Source organism: Schistocerca nitens, chromosome 4, assembly GCF_023898315.1.
Source record: "Schistocerca nitens isolate TAMUIC-IGC-003100 chromosome 4, iqSchNite1.1, whole genome shotgun sequence".
In the NCBI taxonomy this organism is placed as follows: Eukaryota; Metazoa; Arthropoda; class Insecta; order Orthoptera; family Acrididae; genus Schistocerca; species Schistocerca nitens.
Genome location: NC_064617.1, coordinates 553,858,103 through 553,879,396, shown reverse-complemented (window position 1 = coordinate 553,879,396; position 21,294 = coordinate 553,858,103). Strand labels below are relative to the sequence as shown.

The 21,294-nt window shown below is 43.4% G+C and overlaps 1 protein-coding gene across 1 annotated transcript in view; it reads left to right on the top strand.

Annotated features, from left to right (window-relative positions):
• Positions 1 to 21,294, top strand: part of LOC126251854 (potassium voltage-gated channel protein Shab) — a 205,086-nt gene that overhangs the window by 102,891 nt on the left and 80,901 nt on the right. The window contains exon 4 of the mRNA XM_049952530.1: positions 486 to 1,329. Coding sequence (XP_049808487.1) covers positions 486 to 1,329 — 844 coding nt within the window. The remainder of the gene's footprint in view (positions 1 to 485; positions 1,330 to 21,294) is intronic.

Genomic DNA, 21,294 nt, shown 5'->3' with positions numbered 1-21,294 from the left:
TGTCTTCCATTAATGAAGAATATTTGTGAAAAGGAATATGTACTGTACTTAACAAACTGGCGGAAGTTTACTGCCTTTAGAAGTCTGGTGCTGTGATATACAATTCTTGTGTTCTGGCAGAAATTCTTAAATAATGTCAGAACGGAACGTAAATAAGAAGGAACAAGAGATCCAAATCACACATTTTGCCACAGGACCACCTAACGAGGACTACTTCATAAAACCTCTCCATACGATTTCATGAACCAAGGCGTAGGTGACATTAAAATACAAATCCTAAGGAATTAAATACCAGTCATTCAGAATACCGGCAAGGTGTTTCACGACAGAAAGTGGCATTCTCCTCAATGCCTGAGTTTCACGAACAGATGATGCCTGGACGCGAATAACTGCCGCTGGCACACAAATTCCTGCTGATGCATTCATCAAATGCCCTCGGCATGGCTACAAAGCAGATTTCTGGAACACGGCCGTGACGTTTGCAGGTGATAGCCGTCATCTCGATCCTGTTCATAGTGCTGTCTACGATCGCGCTGACTCTCAACACCATCCCCAGTCTGCAGCACAATGACGAGAAGGGCAACTTCGACAATCCGCAGCTCGCGATGGTCGAAGCTGTCTGCATCACGTGGTTCACCCTGGAGTACGTGCTACGCTTTAGCGCGTCCCCAAACAAGTGGAAATTTTTCAAGGGTGGTCTCAACATCATAGACCTGCTCGCTATCCTCCCGTATTTCGTTTCCCTCTTCCTGCTCGAGACCAATAAGAACGCGAACGACCAGTTCCAAGACGTGCGCCGCGTGGTCCAAATCTTCAGGATCATGCGCATCTTGCGCATCCTCAAGCTGGCGCGCCACTCGACGGGGCTCCAGAGCCTCGGCTTCACGCTCCGCAACTCGTACAAGGAGCTGGGCCTGCTTATGCTCTTCCTCGCCATGGGCGTCCTCATATTCTCCAGTCTGGCGTACTTCGCCGAGAAAGAGGAGCCCGGCACCAAATTCATCAGCATTCCCGAAACTTTCTGGTGGGCGGGCATCACAATGACGACCGTGGGCTACGGCGACATCTACCCCACCACCCCGCTCGGGAAAGTGATAGGAAGTGTCTGTTGCATTTGTGGGGTACTGGTGATCGCGTTGCCCATTCCCATCATTGTCAACAACTTCGCCGAGTTCTACAAGAACCAGATGCGGCGCGAGAAGGCCCTGAAGCGGCGGGAGGCGCTCGAGAGGGCCAAGCGAGAGGGCAGCATCGTCTCCTTCCACCACATCAACCTGCGCGACGCCTTCGCCAAGAGCATGGACCTCATCGACGTCATCGTGGACACGGGTGAGTAGCGGGCGGCTGCACTCGCTGGCGAACGCACTCGGCACGTGTCGAAATTTTCACACCAGCACTAAAGCTGATTCCCAGTCGTAAAAATGTTTACCCATATCTAAGGCTGAATAACAAGTACACTGTTTTTGTTCTACTCATTTTTGATATTTCTAACCAGTTCTCGGCTTATTGAACGATCTTCAGGAGATGACTGACTAGTGTATGCGAGGGACACTAGTTCTTTAGTAACACAAGCAAGAAATAATTCACTTGCTTAGAATGTTGTGCCACAAACTTGTTTTTTGACGTTGAAATTACACTTCACGCAATGGACAATATTAACCATAATAAGCAGTTATATTACACAATATTATAGTATTACAAGTTATTTCTTTATAATGCTGAAGCATGTGAGGTCTTGACACTAGCTGATAAACTGTGAAATTGAGCACTCTTCATTCATATTGTATAGCAAACATGTTTTTTAATATTGTCAATTAGCCCTAAAACTAGTTAGAAATAAACATAAATCAGCAGAACAAAAATAATGTACTTGTTATTCAGCCTTAAATAGGGAACTGTTCTACCAATAAGTAACGCTAGAATCCATGAATAACATTACCCATATTTTTTGTTCGCAAACAGTATGTTTAAAAAATTATTGTACACCCTCAACACGTTTTCGTTATAGACGGTGAGTAGTATAAGATGTAACAGCCTAATACTTCTTGAACAGTTCAAGATGTCGACCCAAGTCTTTCGGCATATGATAGGACGCAGAGGGGCAAGTAATTTTCTCGTGTGTTTAATCCTCTTAACTCTTTTATCGACGGAAATATTCAAACATGTATAGCTTTTTAACACACCGATGTATTTCTTTTAACAGCATTCTAAAGTTCCTGAGAAGATCAGTGCGGTGAAATACTGCTTTTTAATGACACACAGCAAAAGTGTCCGAGAAAATGCTAAAATTGGAATGTAAGTCTTTTACTGTGTAAACACCACCAAGTAAGAAAAACTACTAAGATAAAACGTATTTTCTCTTAGTCCAACTTTGAACGAATGGATACAGGGTCAACTGCAATTTTTGTAAATGGTATTATCTGGCAACTTGTAGCGTAACAGAAGAGGCTGATGAAAGCTACTTCAGATGTTTGAACGCCCTCATGTTTCAGTGAGCAGCTTTTGTAAACATTCGAAAGGCTTTATACAACGGCGGAGCCTAGCGCGAGGACGACACTTGGTGGCGTTTCGGCCGCCTTGCCTTCCAGTTTTAGTACACATTTCGGATATTTGTGCAAAACGTTTCAACGCCAACGGTATATCACAGTTTTCGTCTTTTCAAAAGATTTCTAGTGCAACTAGTTTCTTTCATTTAAAAATGCTGTATTTGTCTTATATCCAGGATGATAAGAGCTAAGAGAAAAAAAAACAAACAACAAAATTACGTGTCGTTCTGCGTACCTTCGTTCGCCGGTAACGTCGTTTCATATCTCGAACCGTTCAAGAAATATGAGGAATCTTACGTCTTAAGCGATTTGCCCTTATATAACACAAATTCACAGTAGATTCCAGCCAAAAGTGAACTTTTAAGTTTGTAAGTGTGTTAACTGTTGTTTGTGGTCACACTACAGCACTAAATATTCTTAAAAAATGTTGCCTTATTATTAGATTAGACACGGTACACATTGCTGTATTTGTTGAGGAGAATTCTGCACTGCAATGTGTTTCTTACAATTAGTTGTGTATAGGTCTGATTAAGTTTGGATCGACTTAGAAGGGAAACTCCCCATCGCACCCCCTTCTCGCACCCCCTTGGATTTAATAGTTAAACGCCCAGTGGATAGTCCGTTTAAAACTAAACACACATCAAGCACGAAAATTGAAAGAAGGTGTACTAAACTGTGAAAAAAGGAACAAAATAAAAACAGTGAACGGTCCAAGCTCAAGATGTGTAACATCGAGAGAACTACAAGAACCGCGACGTCGTAGCTGCGTGGTCTCCGTGTTGGGCTGCAAAGCGGGAGGTCCGCGTTCAAACCTCCTTCGTGCCCCCCTTATTTTTCTCGCAAAATTATGAATTTTCTGTCCGGTCTTTGATGTGTCCGTTCTCCTTCTGTAGTCTTGGCCATTGCTATTCTATACATTGGTTATAGAATTCGAATCATGTGGCAAGGTCATATTACCGTCGCAAGTAAATGTGACGAATAGTGAAAGCTGGCGACATGCCGCACAGACCTCTCACAGAAATGGAAACAACAAATAAATGAGTGTGAACTAGGTTACAAGAAAGGAATCAAGAGTCGAAACTTCCGAAACGAAACACAAGAATCGTAACATGTGGTACTTGTGTAGAACAAACAGAAGGTACGTACGTCTGGAGGTCCTTTCCTTACACCTAGCTGTTGCAAATGGACGTTACACCACGACACATAAATAAATTTGAATACAGCGAACAGACCGGACGGACACTCCATAATTTTGTGAAAAAAGAAAAAGAAAGGGGGAGAGGTGTACGAGGGAGGATTGAAGACGGGTCTCTCCCTCGGGGTCCAACACCGTGACCACACAATCACGACTCCATGGCTACTCAAACTCGCTTTATGTTGCACATCTTGAGGGTGGACCGTTCATTGTTTCTATTTTTCTTCTTTTTTCACAGTCCAGTACACCTTCTTCTTGTTTTCATGCTTGATCTGTGTTCAGTTTTCGACGGTCTATCCACAGGGCCATTTTACCATTGAACCTGTAGGGGGTGCGCTGGCGAGTTTCCCGCGTTAGATACAATGACGCTACTATGCAACTGTCTTAGGAGGATTAGTTATGAGCAAATATTTCTTGCTTTATTTACTAAGATGCATTCGCTTATTAACTGTGATGTCTGCAAAAACCTCATGACATTTAACAGTAGATCTATAATTTCTCCTTTGAGTCTGAGGGCTAAGCATTAAATACTTTTGTGTGTGGGTCCACAGCTTTAATGAATTTATGAAATATATTAGTTTGAAACGTCAGGTATGCTTGTGAATCTTTTTATTGATTACCAGTTTCGACGGATCTGTGCTGTCATCATCGGATCTTGTAACACATTAACAGAAGTTTGTGATTTTGACAACTTGCAAGTCACATGGTGACTATGTGATTTGTAAGTTGTAAAGCTCATGAAGATCCAGTAATGTCTTATAAAATCCCATGATGACAGCACAAATCTGTCGAAACCAGTAATCAATAAAAAGATTTACAAGCGATCTTTGCGTACCTTATATTTCAGGATAATATAACAATTTAGATGGCTCCCAGCAGCTGACACAGTGTCAGACATATATGGAATTTCTTAAAGTCTACCGCTGTCCTTTGTAGGTCCAAGTGTGTGATTTATGGGAAAAAATAACTTTAGACGTCGGCATTCATAAATTTCAACTTTGCTGTTACTTTCAAATTCGTACAGATAGAAGGTGGCCGTATGCTAAAATTTGATAGCTTCAATAGACTTTTTTCCAATTTTATTCCAGTACGTAGCTGGGTTTAACATGCTTTTTATAGCAACTAATCTATATTTTATGTGTACAGCATTTTTACGAGTTTGATTGACTCTAAGTGGTGTCTGTTGAAACAACAATCCCGGTTGCACACTCGTGACAGTGATGATTAGTAAACCACTTTTTAATTGCAGTTTTTAAACTATAGTGTTTTTGTAGGGTAAGGCTTTTTGTATCTTCTAGGGTTCCATTACTATTATTTTAGACAGTAGTTCTCAAAAGCTGAAACTGGCCAATCTCGACGTTTAAAAACTTTATATCGTTTTAACAAAAGAACTCGTATGGGGAAAAATCGTTTTATTTAATAGTCATTAAAAGTTAATTGAATGACCTTAAAAATAAATAACACGCTGCAGTTCAACCCCTAGAGTAATGTTTACGGATGAACCAGTTTTTCAGAGTACATGTGTAAAACTGTTAGCAGCTACCTCCATTATCCATTGCAGTTGGTGATTTGAAGGACAGAGTGATTTGACTACTTTAGGTGCATCGCTCAAGTATCGCTTGTGAATTACGTACCTTTAGTACACAGACATTTTTTTTCGAAAACGACTACACTGAAAACTACGACCTCGCTAAACTGTGACTGACAGGTCAGTGAGATGGGAAGTAGATTATGGGAGGGGCCTGGTAACTACCACCTCAGCAACTACCACAACACAGTAAGCGTAGTTTAAAACTGGTAATGATTTCTAGGAGCCCGCTTAACAGTATAAAGTGATAGGAATAGTGGTGGCAGGGAGGGGCAACTTCCGACTGCATCATTTTACACATACTGTAGATAGTGGTGCTGTTTCGTGTGATGCCTAAAAGAGATGGGAAGGAGCACAACGTGCACTGCGTGTGATTGACTGTGGGACTCTTCAATGAGTGAATCGCGTCATCAGCCGCTGAAGGCACACAGTGAAACCTCCGTCGCACTGAGACCTGTGTAGGAAATATTCTATTAATGGCTGCTGACTGAATTCTGTGGTCGTGCCTAGTCACGACCATACTTGTTCATTGAGTCACGAAAAAGCTGATACTCAGTTGCATTGTGTCTAGAACTTCGCTCGGTCCCCTTTGTATCGAGTGCTGCGGACCAGAGACATCGGTATTTGTGACAGCGTAAATTGTGTACCGTCGTGCTCAAGGGTATGTTTTGTGGCGGATCGTCAAACAAGAGTGTCCCCAACTGCCATGTTGTGCACTGCAAAGTCAGGTGCTGAAGCTATCACTTGTTCTTGCACTATGTTTCGGGCGACAGGTTCGATGTCAGTCCGCCCACATATACTCTTTTGAGACGGGTGGCATAGAAACTGCGGGAGGTTGCAGGATCCAGCTGCCGTATTGTGCACCGTATCTGCCGTGTGGATTGCACGATTGCCCGCTGATGGAGACGATACCTAGTGGATGATACACGAACACAAACACACACACACACACACACACACACACACACACACACACGCACGATTAGCAGGGTGTGAACGTGTTCCATGTGCCACGATGAGGGAAGACCGACAGATTATCTGCTAGATACGAACAGCTCCAACGGTAAGTGTAGGTACCATACAGTAGGCCTACCCTGCTGCAGCCCCTATGCACCCGTACGTCGTCGGGCGGCTGCACGACAAACGGCTCCCCCAAACGTCAACCGTTGCGGCGATTGCCGCCTGCCCTCGAAGTGCCGCTGCAGTCTCGCATGGTGCTGGAAGCAAAGGGGGCGGGATCCCGTAGACTGAAACCGGGTCATCTTCACTAACGAAATAATTTTACTCATCTTGCGCATTGTGCTGCCACATCTCTAGATACTTTAAACTAAACGTAAATCACCACCCAAGAAATGGTTTAATTTTCATTGTCGTTTGCATTCACTGAACAGCACCATGTAACATGAGTCTTCAGCCTTGTCGATTGCAACGACGCATAGAAGACATGTGTGTACATACCAAAGTGTTCCAAAAGATACCAGATACTTTTCACTATTTATATTCAATAAATGTATCTGGTACTTGCAATTAAAGCATATTCTTCACAGCAGCTGAGGTGGCGAGTTAATTACCAGGTAAGAAGAGAATGAGTACGCAACCAAAACATCAGAATTCACTTATTGACTGTTATCCATTTATCTTCCACATACAGGAGAACAAGTTCACGAAATGCACCATGAACGAAATAATTCAGATACAAAATTTTGACCAAAACATTCCTTTATACGTTTGCGATCTGCATCACAGTCGTTTTCTTCACGACCTCATCACTCACGTTTATGCCCTGTCACAGAGAGAAGGGATGTAGTATACATCCGTTTCACGCAGTCACATGTTGTGCTTTGTAGATCCTAATAAGGATCTCGCATTATAATGTTACTAAGTACTTGCAAAATCATTATCGTCCTTCCCCGAAATCAGATGAATATTACAGGAAACACTAAATAAATACCGCAGGAAAGTACCTTCTTCTTTTCCCCTTCCTCACGTGTCTCTAGAAGACTCTTTGCTGCTCAGTGCAACCATCCAGTAACTGAATGTGGGCAAAGCTATCGTTGAGTGCACAACGCGATGTTGGTGGCGGAATTTTACTTTTAGTTTTCTTTTCTTTTTTTTTTGTTGAAGAAATATATTTCTGTCTTAAATACTTAGTGTCTATGAAGCCCTTCATTATCCTAAACGAAGGAAATTCCTTGTGCTCGATAACGTGCAATTACATACCCACACTAGAGACAACAGCTTACTGGTGAAAGATCAGGGTGCGTCACTTCTTATAATAAATACGATAAAACTAACAGTAACAAATACATTCACTCACAAATTCTTCTGACAGCTCTTCGTTGTGGAATGGTTCCGAAATCTGCAAGAAATAGCGACAATAATAAACTAGTAAGGAACTAATTTCTTCACAGTAAGCCAGACTTCACGATTATCAGCAATAGTACAACATTAGAGTTTAGTTCTAAGTTTTCGTTTCCGATTTTCATTATGATTATTCACTGTTATACCATATTCTTGCAGGCTGCTGATCGACTTATATTGTAAAATGATGTAGTAATGTTTTGGCCAATGTTGCAAGTGACCTTCGTGTCGGTATGTAATACCTCTGGGCCAGTTCAACACTATCACTAATACACTTTCTTCGCTCTTGCCCCAAAAATTCCTTAAAAGTAGAGTAAGCCAAGTTCATCAAATGATCGGATATCGGGAGTGAAACGAAGAGGAACAGTTCTTCATTCTCTTAAATAATGAATTTTTTTGTCTAGACTGTTGTACAACTGGTGTCTGCGTTTCAAACGTAGCACTGCTTCTGTGCTACCCAGTGGCGGTTGCTACTGATCGGTCCGTTTGTGCCTTCTGTGACTCTGTGTAGTTTCGCAAGCGCTGTTTATTCGTACAGTAGCAACTGCTAGCAGCCAAGAGGACAGAAGCGCGTAACCATAATTGCGCTTCATATTGGTGGTCCTCCTGACTACCTGAATCGCTTCACATGCCTCCCGTTCGAGGGTAGGTAGCATTGCTCATGTCTCCTCCATCTGTACGTGCTTCCCACCTTCATTTCGGATAGCTGCCACCGTTGACACATGATGTTCTCCTATCCGCATATTACGCTCGCTCTGTTCTGACAGGTCGCCTCGTCTCTCCAATGTAAACTGTCACTCACTCGGTGTGTGTAGCGTATCGGCGGCATCATTGGTGGTCCTCAGCAGGTCTCTAATTTCTTATTTTTGTTGCTTCGAGAGATTGGTTTAATACGACTCGGCGAAGAATTTCTCCCACACTCTCGCTGCTTCCCTGCACGCATTGTAGAAGAGCAATGCATGGCTATTCTACCTGTTCGTTTCGTCCTTGTTGTTCCCAGCAGACATGATTTTGTTAATGGTTTAATCGCTAGAGTCGTTAGTTTTGAAGGTGGGACACAATATCTGCATTTAGTTAGAGCTCCCCTTCCTTCTTCTTTGTCTCAAGTAATTGATAATAACACCTCCCTTTTTTTAACGATGACTTGTTGACTAATTAATAACATGTAACTATCGGTGAATGATGTTCAGAAAGTACAGCAAATTAACATGCAACTACTGATTCAGTAACATCATTGTAGATAACAGTTGTGAAATCACAATAACGAAATCATGCCACGAGATTCTAATAACACCGTGCCTTCTGAAATGATTCATTCTGGGACAACGTTCCCTACACTCGATCTATCGTTAAACATTATTCAGGTACGCCACAAAGGCATACTGCGACAGCTTCATCTTAACGACCAGTCGAGTCTGAATGACGATCACAACTGACTCCCACGCTGCGCGCCCAAATCGAGCAACATCAAATCTGATTGTTGTAATCAGAGAGATTTACCCGCACGCTGTCGCACCTCACAGAGGCTATATTTGCTCCCCTCACAAAAGAGGCGCAGCCATGGTGTCCTCCCAAGCTCCGAATTGACATTACCAGCCTCGCAGATTCAGTTAACCATCTGGTCAGAGTGCATAATACAGAACTGTTCTGCTGTGGACTGTGGCGACACTTAACGTAGAGGTACCTGAGGCTGCTGGTGCGCTTCATGTAGACCGTGGGTCCGTGTGATCTGTCTGGAGACTCGCAAACTTCCACGTCGAGAAATAGTAGCACGACGTTGTTTCCTGTTTCACCAAAACTGTGTTCTTCGGTGCTGTGTATCGAGATGCCGGTTGAGTATGCAGAGCTCTGTTTCCTCAGGTGGTCAAATGACGAAAGTATTTTGGTTTCATCAGTGTGGAAAAAAAAGTGTGATTCTTTAAAACCTCCATGTGGAGTTTAGTTGCTGTTGTTGAAAGACTAGATGACAATGCCATGACATCCATTTTCCCTTTTCACATTGGAAAATGATTTGGCCGTCAGATAATGCGGCACGAGGTCACATATGTCGCCGGCGACTCGCTTTTCTAAAATGTTTACCGTACGACAGTTGTCAAAGCGGCTTCACGTCAAAACTATTCACGTAGCCCATGGACCTAATGACCTGTTGTTTTAAAGTATTAGGATGTGGACTGAATGCTTCGGGTACGCTGGTGTGCTGATCTCTAGGTACCGCAGATTTCATGTTAGGTGCTTCGCCATGTTGCATGTTCGCGAATTAATTCCATTTACTATTGGTCTTTGTTGATAGTCATCGGGTAAGTTGGTGCAGTGGTAAGACACGAGACTACCTAGTACTGGGGAGACCAGATTTGAAACTCCCATCTGGCCGTCCAGGTTTACGATTTCCGTGATTTTCCTACATCGCTCAAGCCGAAAGCCGGGAAGGGGAAGGAGACTTCCTTTCTTACCCTTTCCTAGTCTGCCCTTGTACCCCGCCCCTAAAGAACCTGTCAATGATGGGACGTTAAACCCTAACCTTTCTTCCTTAGTGGACAGGCGTCTTCGGTCGCCGTTATATTCGGGAGGCAGTTGAGACTTGGGGAATTGCACTACCGGCTGTGTCAAAACCAGTTCTCGTCCCCCTAAGCAAACCTTGCGTCGTTCTGATGATCTAGTTGCAGGATCTTTTTTTACTTTCTTTACACATCGAGTCCCTGAGTAGCCTACGCCTTGCATCTGCCAGGCCAAGTTATTTTTCCATGTGAAAAGGAAATATGGACGTCAAAACAGCGCCATCTAGTCTTTCAACAATAGCACCTGATCTTCACGTGGAGGTTTTAAAGAAACACACTCCTATCCATCGTGTCCATAAACATGCGCCGGCCGAAGTGGCCGTGCGGTTAAAGGCGCTGCAGTCTGGAACCGGAAGACCGCAACGGTCGCAGGTTCGAATCCTGCCTCGGGCATGGATGTTTGTGATGTCCTTAGGTCAGTTAGGTTTAACTAGTTCTAAGTTCTAGGGGACTAATGACCTTAGCAGTTGAGTCCCATAGTGCTCAGAGCCATTTGAACCATTTGAACCATAAACATGCGCCCTTGTCTGCTTGGATAACATGATGTCCCATTTGTTTCTCTATTATGCAACAATCGCTCATGTTCTTCCTTGTATACATTACGTTTCGGTAGCTTAGTGCTAGTCGAACCCTCACTAATTCTTGTCTCCCCTTCTCCGTTTCAGCTTGGGCAGGCGTAGTAGCGAAGCGTCAACAAATTGATTGATGTTCTAAGTTGAGTCTCTTGGACAAAACTTCAACAGCTAAATCGTTGACGTTATAACTAGAACGACGTCATGAATAAGGAAAGTAAGCAAGATCCTTCAGCTGAGATTATCATGCAGATGCAAGCATTGCTTAAGGAAGTGAATATTGACTCTGACGCAGCCAGTAGGCCAACCTCTCAAGTTCCAACTGCACCAATGACATATTAGGTGAAGCAAATAAGAAGCATGTCGGCTACGATTAGAGGTAAACGGGATTAAATGGCAAACGTACAGCTTGGCGAAACACCTAGCTAAACCGTTGCGGTACTTGGTGAGCAATACACCATCATGTCTAAAGGATTCAGCCCATTTCATCACAGTTTTTAAGCAAATATCCATCTCACCCACGACCGCATGAATAGTTTTGACGAGACGTAGCCGTTCACCAATGTTGCTGTGGAAGAGGCGGTGAAACTTTTAGAAGAGCTACATGCCCCAGACATACACGACCTCGTGACTCGCTGTTTGACGACCAGTTTCTGTCAAGTAGAAATGAAAGTTTTAAGAGCGGACGGAAGGAGTAGAAACGAGATAACTCCTTTCACGATTAGCAGGTGACTCCTTCATGGAAGTTTTTGAAAGATCATACGTCGTTCCGCACACCTGAAACAAAAGTGCTGGGTTAGCTGTTTTAATGGTACTTTGGTCATCTGGCAGTAAGGGTAAATAGTACTTCGTAAATCCCACCAGCATATTTACGCCTGGCTCCAAAGCAGGCAGTTTACGGTGGAAATATACAAGTAATAGTCGCCATAAGGTACACTTGCGAACGCACTTACAGATACTCGCGAGCTATGCCGCACCACAACACGCTGCACAAGAGCTCGGCATTACACACACTGACCAAACCTTCTCTCAAAATTTGTGATGCTGAGGATATAAAGTCAAAACTGATAGAGCTACGTATCACCTTCATAGCTAACGGTTACAGCGGAGAAGTAATTATCCGAATTATGACCACAAACAAGAACAGAGACAGTTTCTAGCGGGCGAACAACTAAGCTACAAATTTATACCACTGTGCGAAAACTTTTCGCTGAGTCAATATAAAGCAATCTATTGGGATAATAACAAAATCAGACACCTGCTGAATACCATCAAAGATGAGGCCGATACGTTGCACCCACCGCAAGATTATGAGATCCCCTGCAAGAGAGGAATAGTTTACGTCTGGGAGACTGGGTGCCCTACCAGAACACAGATTGAAGAATACGAATATATGGATATGACGACAGCACAAACCCGCGTTACAGGTCACCGAAATGAACAAAGGAAATAATCAGTTCGTGGTAGCTAGGCAGGCACTTACCTACGAAAGAAAGAGACGAGATGCGATCGAGATAGCCAAGTGGCCCACCAGCATGAAACATGACGACAGTTAAAAGTTGTCCATCGTCTTGACTATCAAAAATAGCCGCCGACGGATATACTGTGCTTGTGACGCTGTCCCTTCACGAGCAGCCGTAAACACTTCCGCAGAATATGCACAAAATACCGACGTGTTGTAACTGCCACTGGTTAGTGTGGAACAGTATTGTGACAACAGTAGTTGCCTATCGATGCGCCAAAGTGGTTAGTACAATTCCATATTTAGGTACAATTAATGTAGAATATCAACTCTGTCTTTTTCCACTCTCCAGTCGAGTCACACGACGAATTGTATTTGCGCTCCTTCGATGGTATCATAGTGGAAGGAGTTGTAACATTCGCTAACGCTTGTGCTATGTACATCGCGACCCTATAAAGTAGACCTCACAGAAACTGTCTTTTTATTCAAGTTACAAGAATGTTTCGGCTATCGGAACTTGTTTCGGTTACGATATTGAGTCATATTCAATAACACAAGGTCTTCACTGCCAAAATCATAGGTAATTGGCGACGGAAACGAGTATTCTACGCAGACAATTGGCAGTCTCTACTCCCGCTCTGTCAGGGTCTTAAACGCCAGTACAAGAAACTAAGCGCTCCTGGTAACAGGCTGGGCTGCTACCATCAATAGTTTCTCTTCCACACTCTTTGGCGTTGCAAACGAAATTGACTTATCCCAATATCCCAAAGGAAAACTTGTTAGACTCATATTCATACTCCACACTAACCTGTGTTCTGAATACAGTGCTTTGACTAACAGCTCTGGACGGTGACTCTCAATTTCGTGGAAGAAGCCGAGCCCAACACATACAGCAATAACTTGAGAAATAAAAGCTTCTTGCAAATTGTACAACTCAGACGTCAATGACAAGAGACAATAATTAAGTGTCTACATTCCAGCAACACATTACAACACTGACAGAATTAATGAAGCACAATGCAACTGAGGCAGTTCAGTCGTTTTTTTTTTTTTTTTTTTTTTAACTGTACTGGTCACAGTTCTTTGTATTCAAGAAGTTCACGGACTTGCGACGTCTTCATAACACAGAGTTAAGCGAGATGGTGCCAGGCTGATCCCCACCTGCTGTGATATCGCTCCCCACTGCTTTTTCGCGAAGAAAGTTTGCAGTGGCGCAGCCAGTAATTTAAAACGGCTTAGGGAGATAATAATTCAAATTTCTTTTATGAATGATGTATTCGCAGGAAAAGTGGTAGCTTTTGTAAATAAAATTCTGAACCATAGCTACAATTTAAGATCAGTTAGTAAAATGTCCTTCCAGCAAGTCTTTGAAAATACATGACTCGTTTTTCAAGATTGTGGCGGTCCCTCCCAGTATGTGGCGTAACAAAAAGCAATCATCTTTACTTTAGAGCACTGTTTCCCAAACTGCGGATAAGTGCCGCCGGGTAAAGGGGGGGGGGGGGGGGGGGGGTTAAAACGTAACTCTCTGAGGAGTAAAACGAAAGGGTTCAGTTGTATTTCCGTCATGACACGAAATTATGTTTAAAAGACCATTACTATTATCACTATTTCGAAAAACTGTAATACTCGTTGCATACGAGACTAGTAATTACAATTTTTTTGAATACTATCAATAAACGTCACACAATGTGCAGGAGGTTACAGCTAGTGAAACGAATGTATCAGCATCATCTTCCTTACAAGTTCCACCCACTAGACACGTACTATGTACAGTGCGCCTATGACAGTAAAACTCAGACGTATGTACACATCATGTATGATTTAATATCTCATGAAAATGCCTTCTCCGAGTTGCAGGTAGTTCCAGAAATAGACCGGAAACTGTTTAATTCTTCACTTCGCAGCAATAAACGACTAATTCGCATCAAAACACAACAGCAGTTATGTAATGGCTACTACACTACTGTAGAACCTAAATTGTATTATTATTATTAGTGACATTGTTTACACACAAAGCATTGGCAGCCTGAAGTCTTCCAATTTCTGCTAGTCCTGAAGCAAGGATTACACCAATCAACTGAGGTACAAACAGTACGCCTCAGTGTAGTGCACACATTTTAAGTTAGTTGATTGTTGGATCTGGTGATCAACTGGTACAGTGCACGCCTGGAAACGGATAGGGCTGCGGGATCGAGTACCGACGAGACCACGAACTTTTTAATCTGCTTTTTAACCTAGCCTTTAACGATGTAATGAATCACCGGAAATGACACGTGCTTCTGATTCCAAGTTAAAAGTTAGGTGCCCTGTCCCCGGATAGATAAATGGGGTAGGTTAGGAACTCGCACGTGTCGACGAATCAAGTGTCGCTAGGACGAGGAACAAGTGGCTGCCCTCAATCTGGATGGTTAGCTTTGTTTACTGAGAAGAAGTTGTGGGTAGAACTAGCGATGCATTGAGAACTGCGTCGTCATTGCATAAAAAAAAGAGTTGTTGGAAATAAGCAGTGCCAGTTGCCTGACTGAAGCATTAGTTCGTAGTTTAAAAACAGCACCCACAAAAACTAAATATCATTTACCTTTCGTCATTTAAAAAAAAGTATACAAAAAAATCTTATCCATTATAAAGTAAAATTAGGTAAAATTGTTGACAATGGTGGAGGGAGTGAAGGGTGGAGGGGAGGGGAGGGGGAGGTAGGGGGTGATGGATACTAGCTAACATCCAATTGCACTCGAGGGTAATGATCTCAGAAAGGTTGGGAACCACTGCTTCAGTGACTAGTACCCACCTAAACCTTGCAATCTAGGATCTACGAAGAGACTTACCTCGTAATTCTGGACGGAGTCTTCACGACGGCAGCGGCGCTGCCTTACCTGCAGAGGCAGTGTCAGGTGGGACGAGCTTCGCTTCCCTCCACCGGCCCTCGATGGTGCGAGCTGCTAGCTGCCTGCTACTGCCGTTCACAGTGGCGAGTTTCTGCCTCTGGAAATCTTCTCACTGCTTCTGTCACAAAAGGTCGATCTGTCTCTTCCACCATGCTCATGCCGCCAACAAGAAACTTTCTCATCAGTCGTATTTCAACACGATTTATTATGTAAATATTTAAACCTTGTGCGGTTCAAAATAGTACAAACATACTCTCTATGTAAAGCTAAGTATTACTACCTAATTTAACAGTAAATCTAATAGTTTACATAATACAAGAATCCACCTGTTTTTGAACTATCTCTTATGTTTTTCGCCAGTGATAAGCCTTTTGTCTGTACTTACATCTACATCTACATCCATACTCCGCAAGCCACCTGACGGTGTGTGGCGGAGGGTATCCTGGGTACCTCTATCGGTTCTCCCTTCTATTCCAGTCTCGTATTGTTCCTGGAAAGAAGGATTGTCGGTATGCTTCTGTGTGGGCTCTAATCTCTCTGATTTTATCCTCATGGTCTCTTCGCGAGATATACGTAGGAGGGAGCAATATACTGCGTGACTCTTCGGTGAAGGTATGTTCTCGAAACTTTAACAAAATCCCGTACCGAGCTACTGAGCGTCTCTCCTGCAGAGTCTTCAACTGGAGTTCATCTATCATCTCCGTAAAGCTTTCGCGATTACTAAATGATCCTGTAACGAAGCGCGCTGCTCTCCGTTGGATCTTCTCTATCTCTTCTATCAACCCTATCTGGTACGGATCCCACACTGCTGAGCAGTATTCAAGCAGTGGGCGAACAAGCATACTGTAACCTACTTCCTTTGTTTTCGGATTGCATTTCCTTAGGATTCTTCCAATGAATCTCGGTCTGGCATCTGCTTTACCGACGATCAACTTTAAATGATCATTCCGTTTTAATCACTCCTAATGCGTAGTCCCAGATAATTTATGGAATTAACTGATTCCAGTTGCTGACCTGCTATTTTGTAGCTAAATGATAAGGGATCTATCTTTCTATGTATTCGCAGCACATTACACTTGTCTACATTGAGATTCAATTGCCATTCCCTGCACCATGCGTCAATTCGCTGCAGATCCTCCTGCATTTCAGTACAATTTTCCGTTGTTGCAACCTCTCGATACACCACAGCATCATCTGCAAAAAGCCTCAGTGAACTTCCGATGTCATTTATGTATATTGTGAATAGCAACGGTCCTACAACACTCCCCTGCGGCACACCTGAAATCACTCTTACTTCGGAAGACTTCTCTCCATTGAGAATGACATGCTCCGTTCTGTTATCTAGGAACTCTTCAATCCAATCACACAATTGGTCTGATAGTCCATATGCTCTTACTTTGTTCATTAAACGACGGTGCGGAACTGTATCGAACGCCTTGCGGAAGTCAAGAAACACGGCATCTACCTGTGAACCCGTGTCTATGGTCCTTTGAGTCTCGTGGACGAATAGCGCGAGCTGGGTTTCACCCGACCGTCTTTTTCGAAACCCATGCTGATTCCTACAGAGTAGATTTCTAGTCTCCAGAAAAGTCATTATACTCGAACATAATACGTGTTCCAAAATTCTACAACTGATCGACGTTAGAGATATAGGTCTATAGTTCTGCACATCTGTTCGACGTCCCTTCTTGAAAACTGGGATGACCTGTGCCCTTTTCCAATCCTTTGGAACGCTACGCTCTTCTAGAAACCTACGGTACACCGCTGTAAGAAGGGGGGCAAGTTCCTTCGCGTACTCTGTGTAAAATCGAACTGGTATCCCATCAGGTCCAGCGGCCTTTCCTCTTTTGAGCGATTTTAATTGTTTCTCTATCCCCTTAGTAGCGCTCGCCTCATTGTTTCTTTGTTTGCTGTGTAAAAGACTCTAAGGCGTCCATTTTTGCACCCTTCAGTAACACTGAAAAATATTTCAGCAGAGTTTGAAAATACCGCTTCAGTTGAAGGGCTATTTTTATTTTTCATTACTTAAACACGACCTGTTTCTGGCTCTTAGATGCCCATCATCAGGTGTTATTGCTTTGTGCTTTGACCCCGAGCGCCGTGATAGACGAGTACAGGACGCGGTGTAAGTAATGAAGAATAAGAAGAACCTCACAACCGAAGAGATATTTTCAACCTCTGCTATAATGCTTAACTGCGGATGTTCCTCCAGCAGGATTGTTTGTGTGAAAAATATTTGATAACTTCTTTAAAAAATTGCCAAAATCCAAAAGATCCATTACATATTGGAAATAATCTATTAATGCGTCATCCCTGAATAAAATCTTTGCGCTTTTCAAGTCCCGTGATTTCGAATAAAACATTCGAAGTTTCGATGGCGGATACAGCCATCGAAAGATCGAGTGTATTATGTGGAATGACGCAGTTTGGAAACCGAAAAGATTTTATTCACAATATATTAATTTCATAATAAACCTATACTGTTACATCACTCTTTCAAACTCACTGCGAGCGAGAGCGTACGAACGTAGATTTACAACGCGATGTAGAAAAATGCCGATATGATCTATGTAAAGTGCATCTTCATATTTTTGCGACGTACTGACTGTTCCATTAGATTTCTGGCATGCATCCGAAATAGCTCCATTCCCTCAAATGACATTTCCGCCACATACCTTTCGATCATCTTCCGAATGAGTTGAAAGCTGATGGTACACCATTCATATCCATTACTCTACACGTGAGAGCTGCATCATTGCACTAGCGGTGACAGTATTCACAAAGGCCCGAGACCATGTCCGGCGGCAAAGTGCATTGTATGGACCGAACATGTGGTTTCTATCCATGCTTCGATATTGCTGCATCAATAGGAGATCTACTGAAGCCGCCATCTCTACTAATTATTCCTTCACCAAATGAATTTCCACTGCTTCATTCGCCACCGAGTCTCAGAAGGATGAAGCTGATGCTTGAATTTCGATATTTTCATACAGCATAAAGTGGCCAACGTCGTTACAGTGCTCTGCCACAACCGATTTATGGTCTGTAAAAGCTGGGTGTAACTTGAATGTTCAGTGAATCTCTTACGGACTGCTCGATGTGCAAAAGAGCACACTCGCTTGCGTTATGTCGAAGCCGACCTCACACCCTTCTGTGTCACCATCATAGTGCTTACCGGTAACGGAATGGCCGTGCATTGCAACGCTGCTATGTATCCCAGAGAACCGTCATAAGTACATCGAAGGCCAAATTTATTTTTAATCTGCCAACGGTGGTTTCATAAATACATGCTAAAATCACGCATAACATATCGACAACATGAAATGTATAAAATGGTTGCCATTGAAAGGTAGCAGCTCACCTTTGCTCCTGGGGAAAATTGACTGTGCGCTCGTTGGACATTAATCATTTGGATAGTGTGCGGCACTGTATTTATTTCAAAGTGTCCTGTTTTGCTCTAGAGAGATTCCTGATATGCACGTGATCTTTGCATAAGGTAACATGGTTTACCGAGGCTATCATGAGGCATTCGTCACAGTATCGAATCTGTACGGTGTTTACTTGACACCGCTTTTCTGAGATATGTAGTGTTTCAACTACTAGGTCACATAATTTTGATCAGACGTTTGAAGGCAAACGAATGCTGGTCCCAATTCCTGATCCGCCACTATTCGGGTAGTCATTTTCCAATGAGTGTGGCGATGCCGCCTGCAAAAGACATCGGTACAGCAGAGTCGTTGTCTTCTCGAAAACCATCGATACAGCTTCTTTCCAAACAGTATAAGCTGGAATGCGGATTGATGGTGGTCGGATGTAATTATTCTTTCCAGAACGAATTTTCGCTCTGTAGCGGAGTGTGCTTAGATCTCAAACATCGTGGTAATTTCAGACCGAATCGGTAGAGCGTTTGTCCGCGAAAAGTAAAGGTTCAGGGATCGAGCTCCGATCCGGAGTACAGTTTTAATCTATTAGAATATACACTGAAGTGCCAAATAAACTAGTATAGGCATGCGTATTCAAATACAGGGCTATGTAGATGGGCAGAATATGAAGCAGCGGACGGCAACGCCTGCTATATAAGACAGCAAGGGTCTACCGCATTTGTTAGATCGGTTACTGCTGCTATAATGGCAGCTTATCAAGATTTAAAAGAGTTTGAACGTGGTGTTATTGTCGGCGCACGAGCGATGGTACACAGCATCTGAGAGGTAGCGATGAAGTGGGGACTTTCTCTTTCGAACATTTCACCAGTGTACCGTGAATATCAGGAATCCGGTAAAACGTCAAATCTCCGACATCGCTGCGGCCGGGAAAAAGATCCTGCAACAACGGGACCAACGACGACTGAAGAGAATCGTTCGACGTGACAGAAGCGCAACCCTTCCTCAAATTGCTGCTGGGACGTCAAAAAGTGGTAGAGCGCGAACCATTCGACGAAACATCATCAGTCTGGGCTTTCGACGTCGAAGGCTCACTCGTGTACCATTGAAGACTCACTCGTGTACCCTTGAAGACGCCACGACACAAACCATTACGCCTCGCCTGGGTCTGTCAGCACCGAAATTGAACTGTTAATGACTGGAAACATGTTGCCTGGTCGGACGAGTCTGTTTCAAATTGTATCGAGCGGATGGACGTGTCCAGATATGGAGACAATCTCATGAATCCATGGAACCTTCATGTCAGCAGGTTCAAGCTGGTGGAGGCCCTGTAATGGCGTGAGGCGTGAGCAGGTGGAGTGATATTGGACTCCTGAAACGTCTAGATACGACGCTGACGCGTTGCACGTACGTAAGCATCCTGCCTGATCATCTGAATCCATTCATGTCCATTGTCCATTCCGATGGACTTGGGAAATTCCAGTAGGACAATGCGACAGGCCGGCCGGTTTGACCGAGCGGTTCTAGGCGCTACAGTCTGGACCCGCGCGACCGCTACTGTCGCATGTTCGAATCATGCCTCGGGCATGGATGTGTCTGATGTGCTTAGGTTAGTTAGGTTTAAGCAGATCTAAGTTCTAGAGGACTGATGACCTCAGCCGTTAAGTCCCATAGTGCTCAGAGCCATTGGAACCATTTGAACAGTGCGACACCCCACAGTCCAGAATTGCTACAGAGTGGCTCCAGGAACACTCTTCTGAGTTTAAACACTTCCGCTGGCCACCAAACTCTCCGACATGAACATTATCGAGCGGATCTAGGATGCCTTGTAACATACTGCTTAGAAGAGATATCCACCCCCCCCCACCCCCCCGTAGTTTTACGGAATTATGGACAGCGCTGCAGGATTCATCGCGTCAATTCCCTCCAGCAGTACTTCAGATGTTAGTAGAGTCCATGCCATGTCCTGTTGCCGCACTTCTGCGTGCTCGCGGGGGCCCTACATGATGTTAGGCAGATGTACCAATTTCATTGGATCTTCAGTGTATCTATTCTTCATTGGTGAGCGTATTAAAAGTAGAAAAGTCGTTTCGGAACAGTGTTATCATTTGTCGTTGCCGCAAGTAATTTCTTTGAACGTTTCGAATATTCATCAAAAGCTGTTGAAAATAACTTTAAACACATTTCATTTCCAAACGTATCAGACTGCCCCCTGCCGTAAACGATAGAATTTTCTCTTTCTTTGCCCAAGTAACGCTATTTCTTACGCCTGAATCTAGAACTGTCAATTCCTATCGTAGGAGTACATGTCCTGTGCTCTCCCTCTCTCTATAGTAGGTTCCCAGGACAGCCTAGAGGGTCCAGTCAGAAGTTCCTATTGGTCGATCGTTAAATTGGGGAATTATTTATGTTGTAAGATACGCTTCACATCTTAGATATCTACGTCGTTTTCAAATAGTACGCTGATTTTGAGCCAACAATCTGGAACTCATTGAGGTAGGGTATGATGTGGTTTGCTTAAGAAATGCTAAGTAAATATACCCTAGAAGTCATAGAGAGGATGAGAGCTTTTTTTTTTGATCTATTAAGTGAAACATAGCTTGTCAGCGCTCTGTTTTTTTAAGCTGGGGTTAATTCCCCACACACAGTTGTTAATAAGGTTTAAATAGGGTAGCTTTAGTTCGTTGTCTCTATCACTGCACTGGTATAGTTACGTTCTGCCTTATCAAAGCCAAGGCAGACTGACC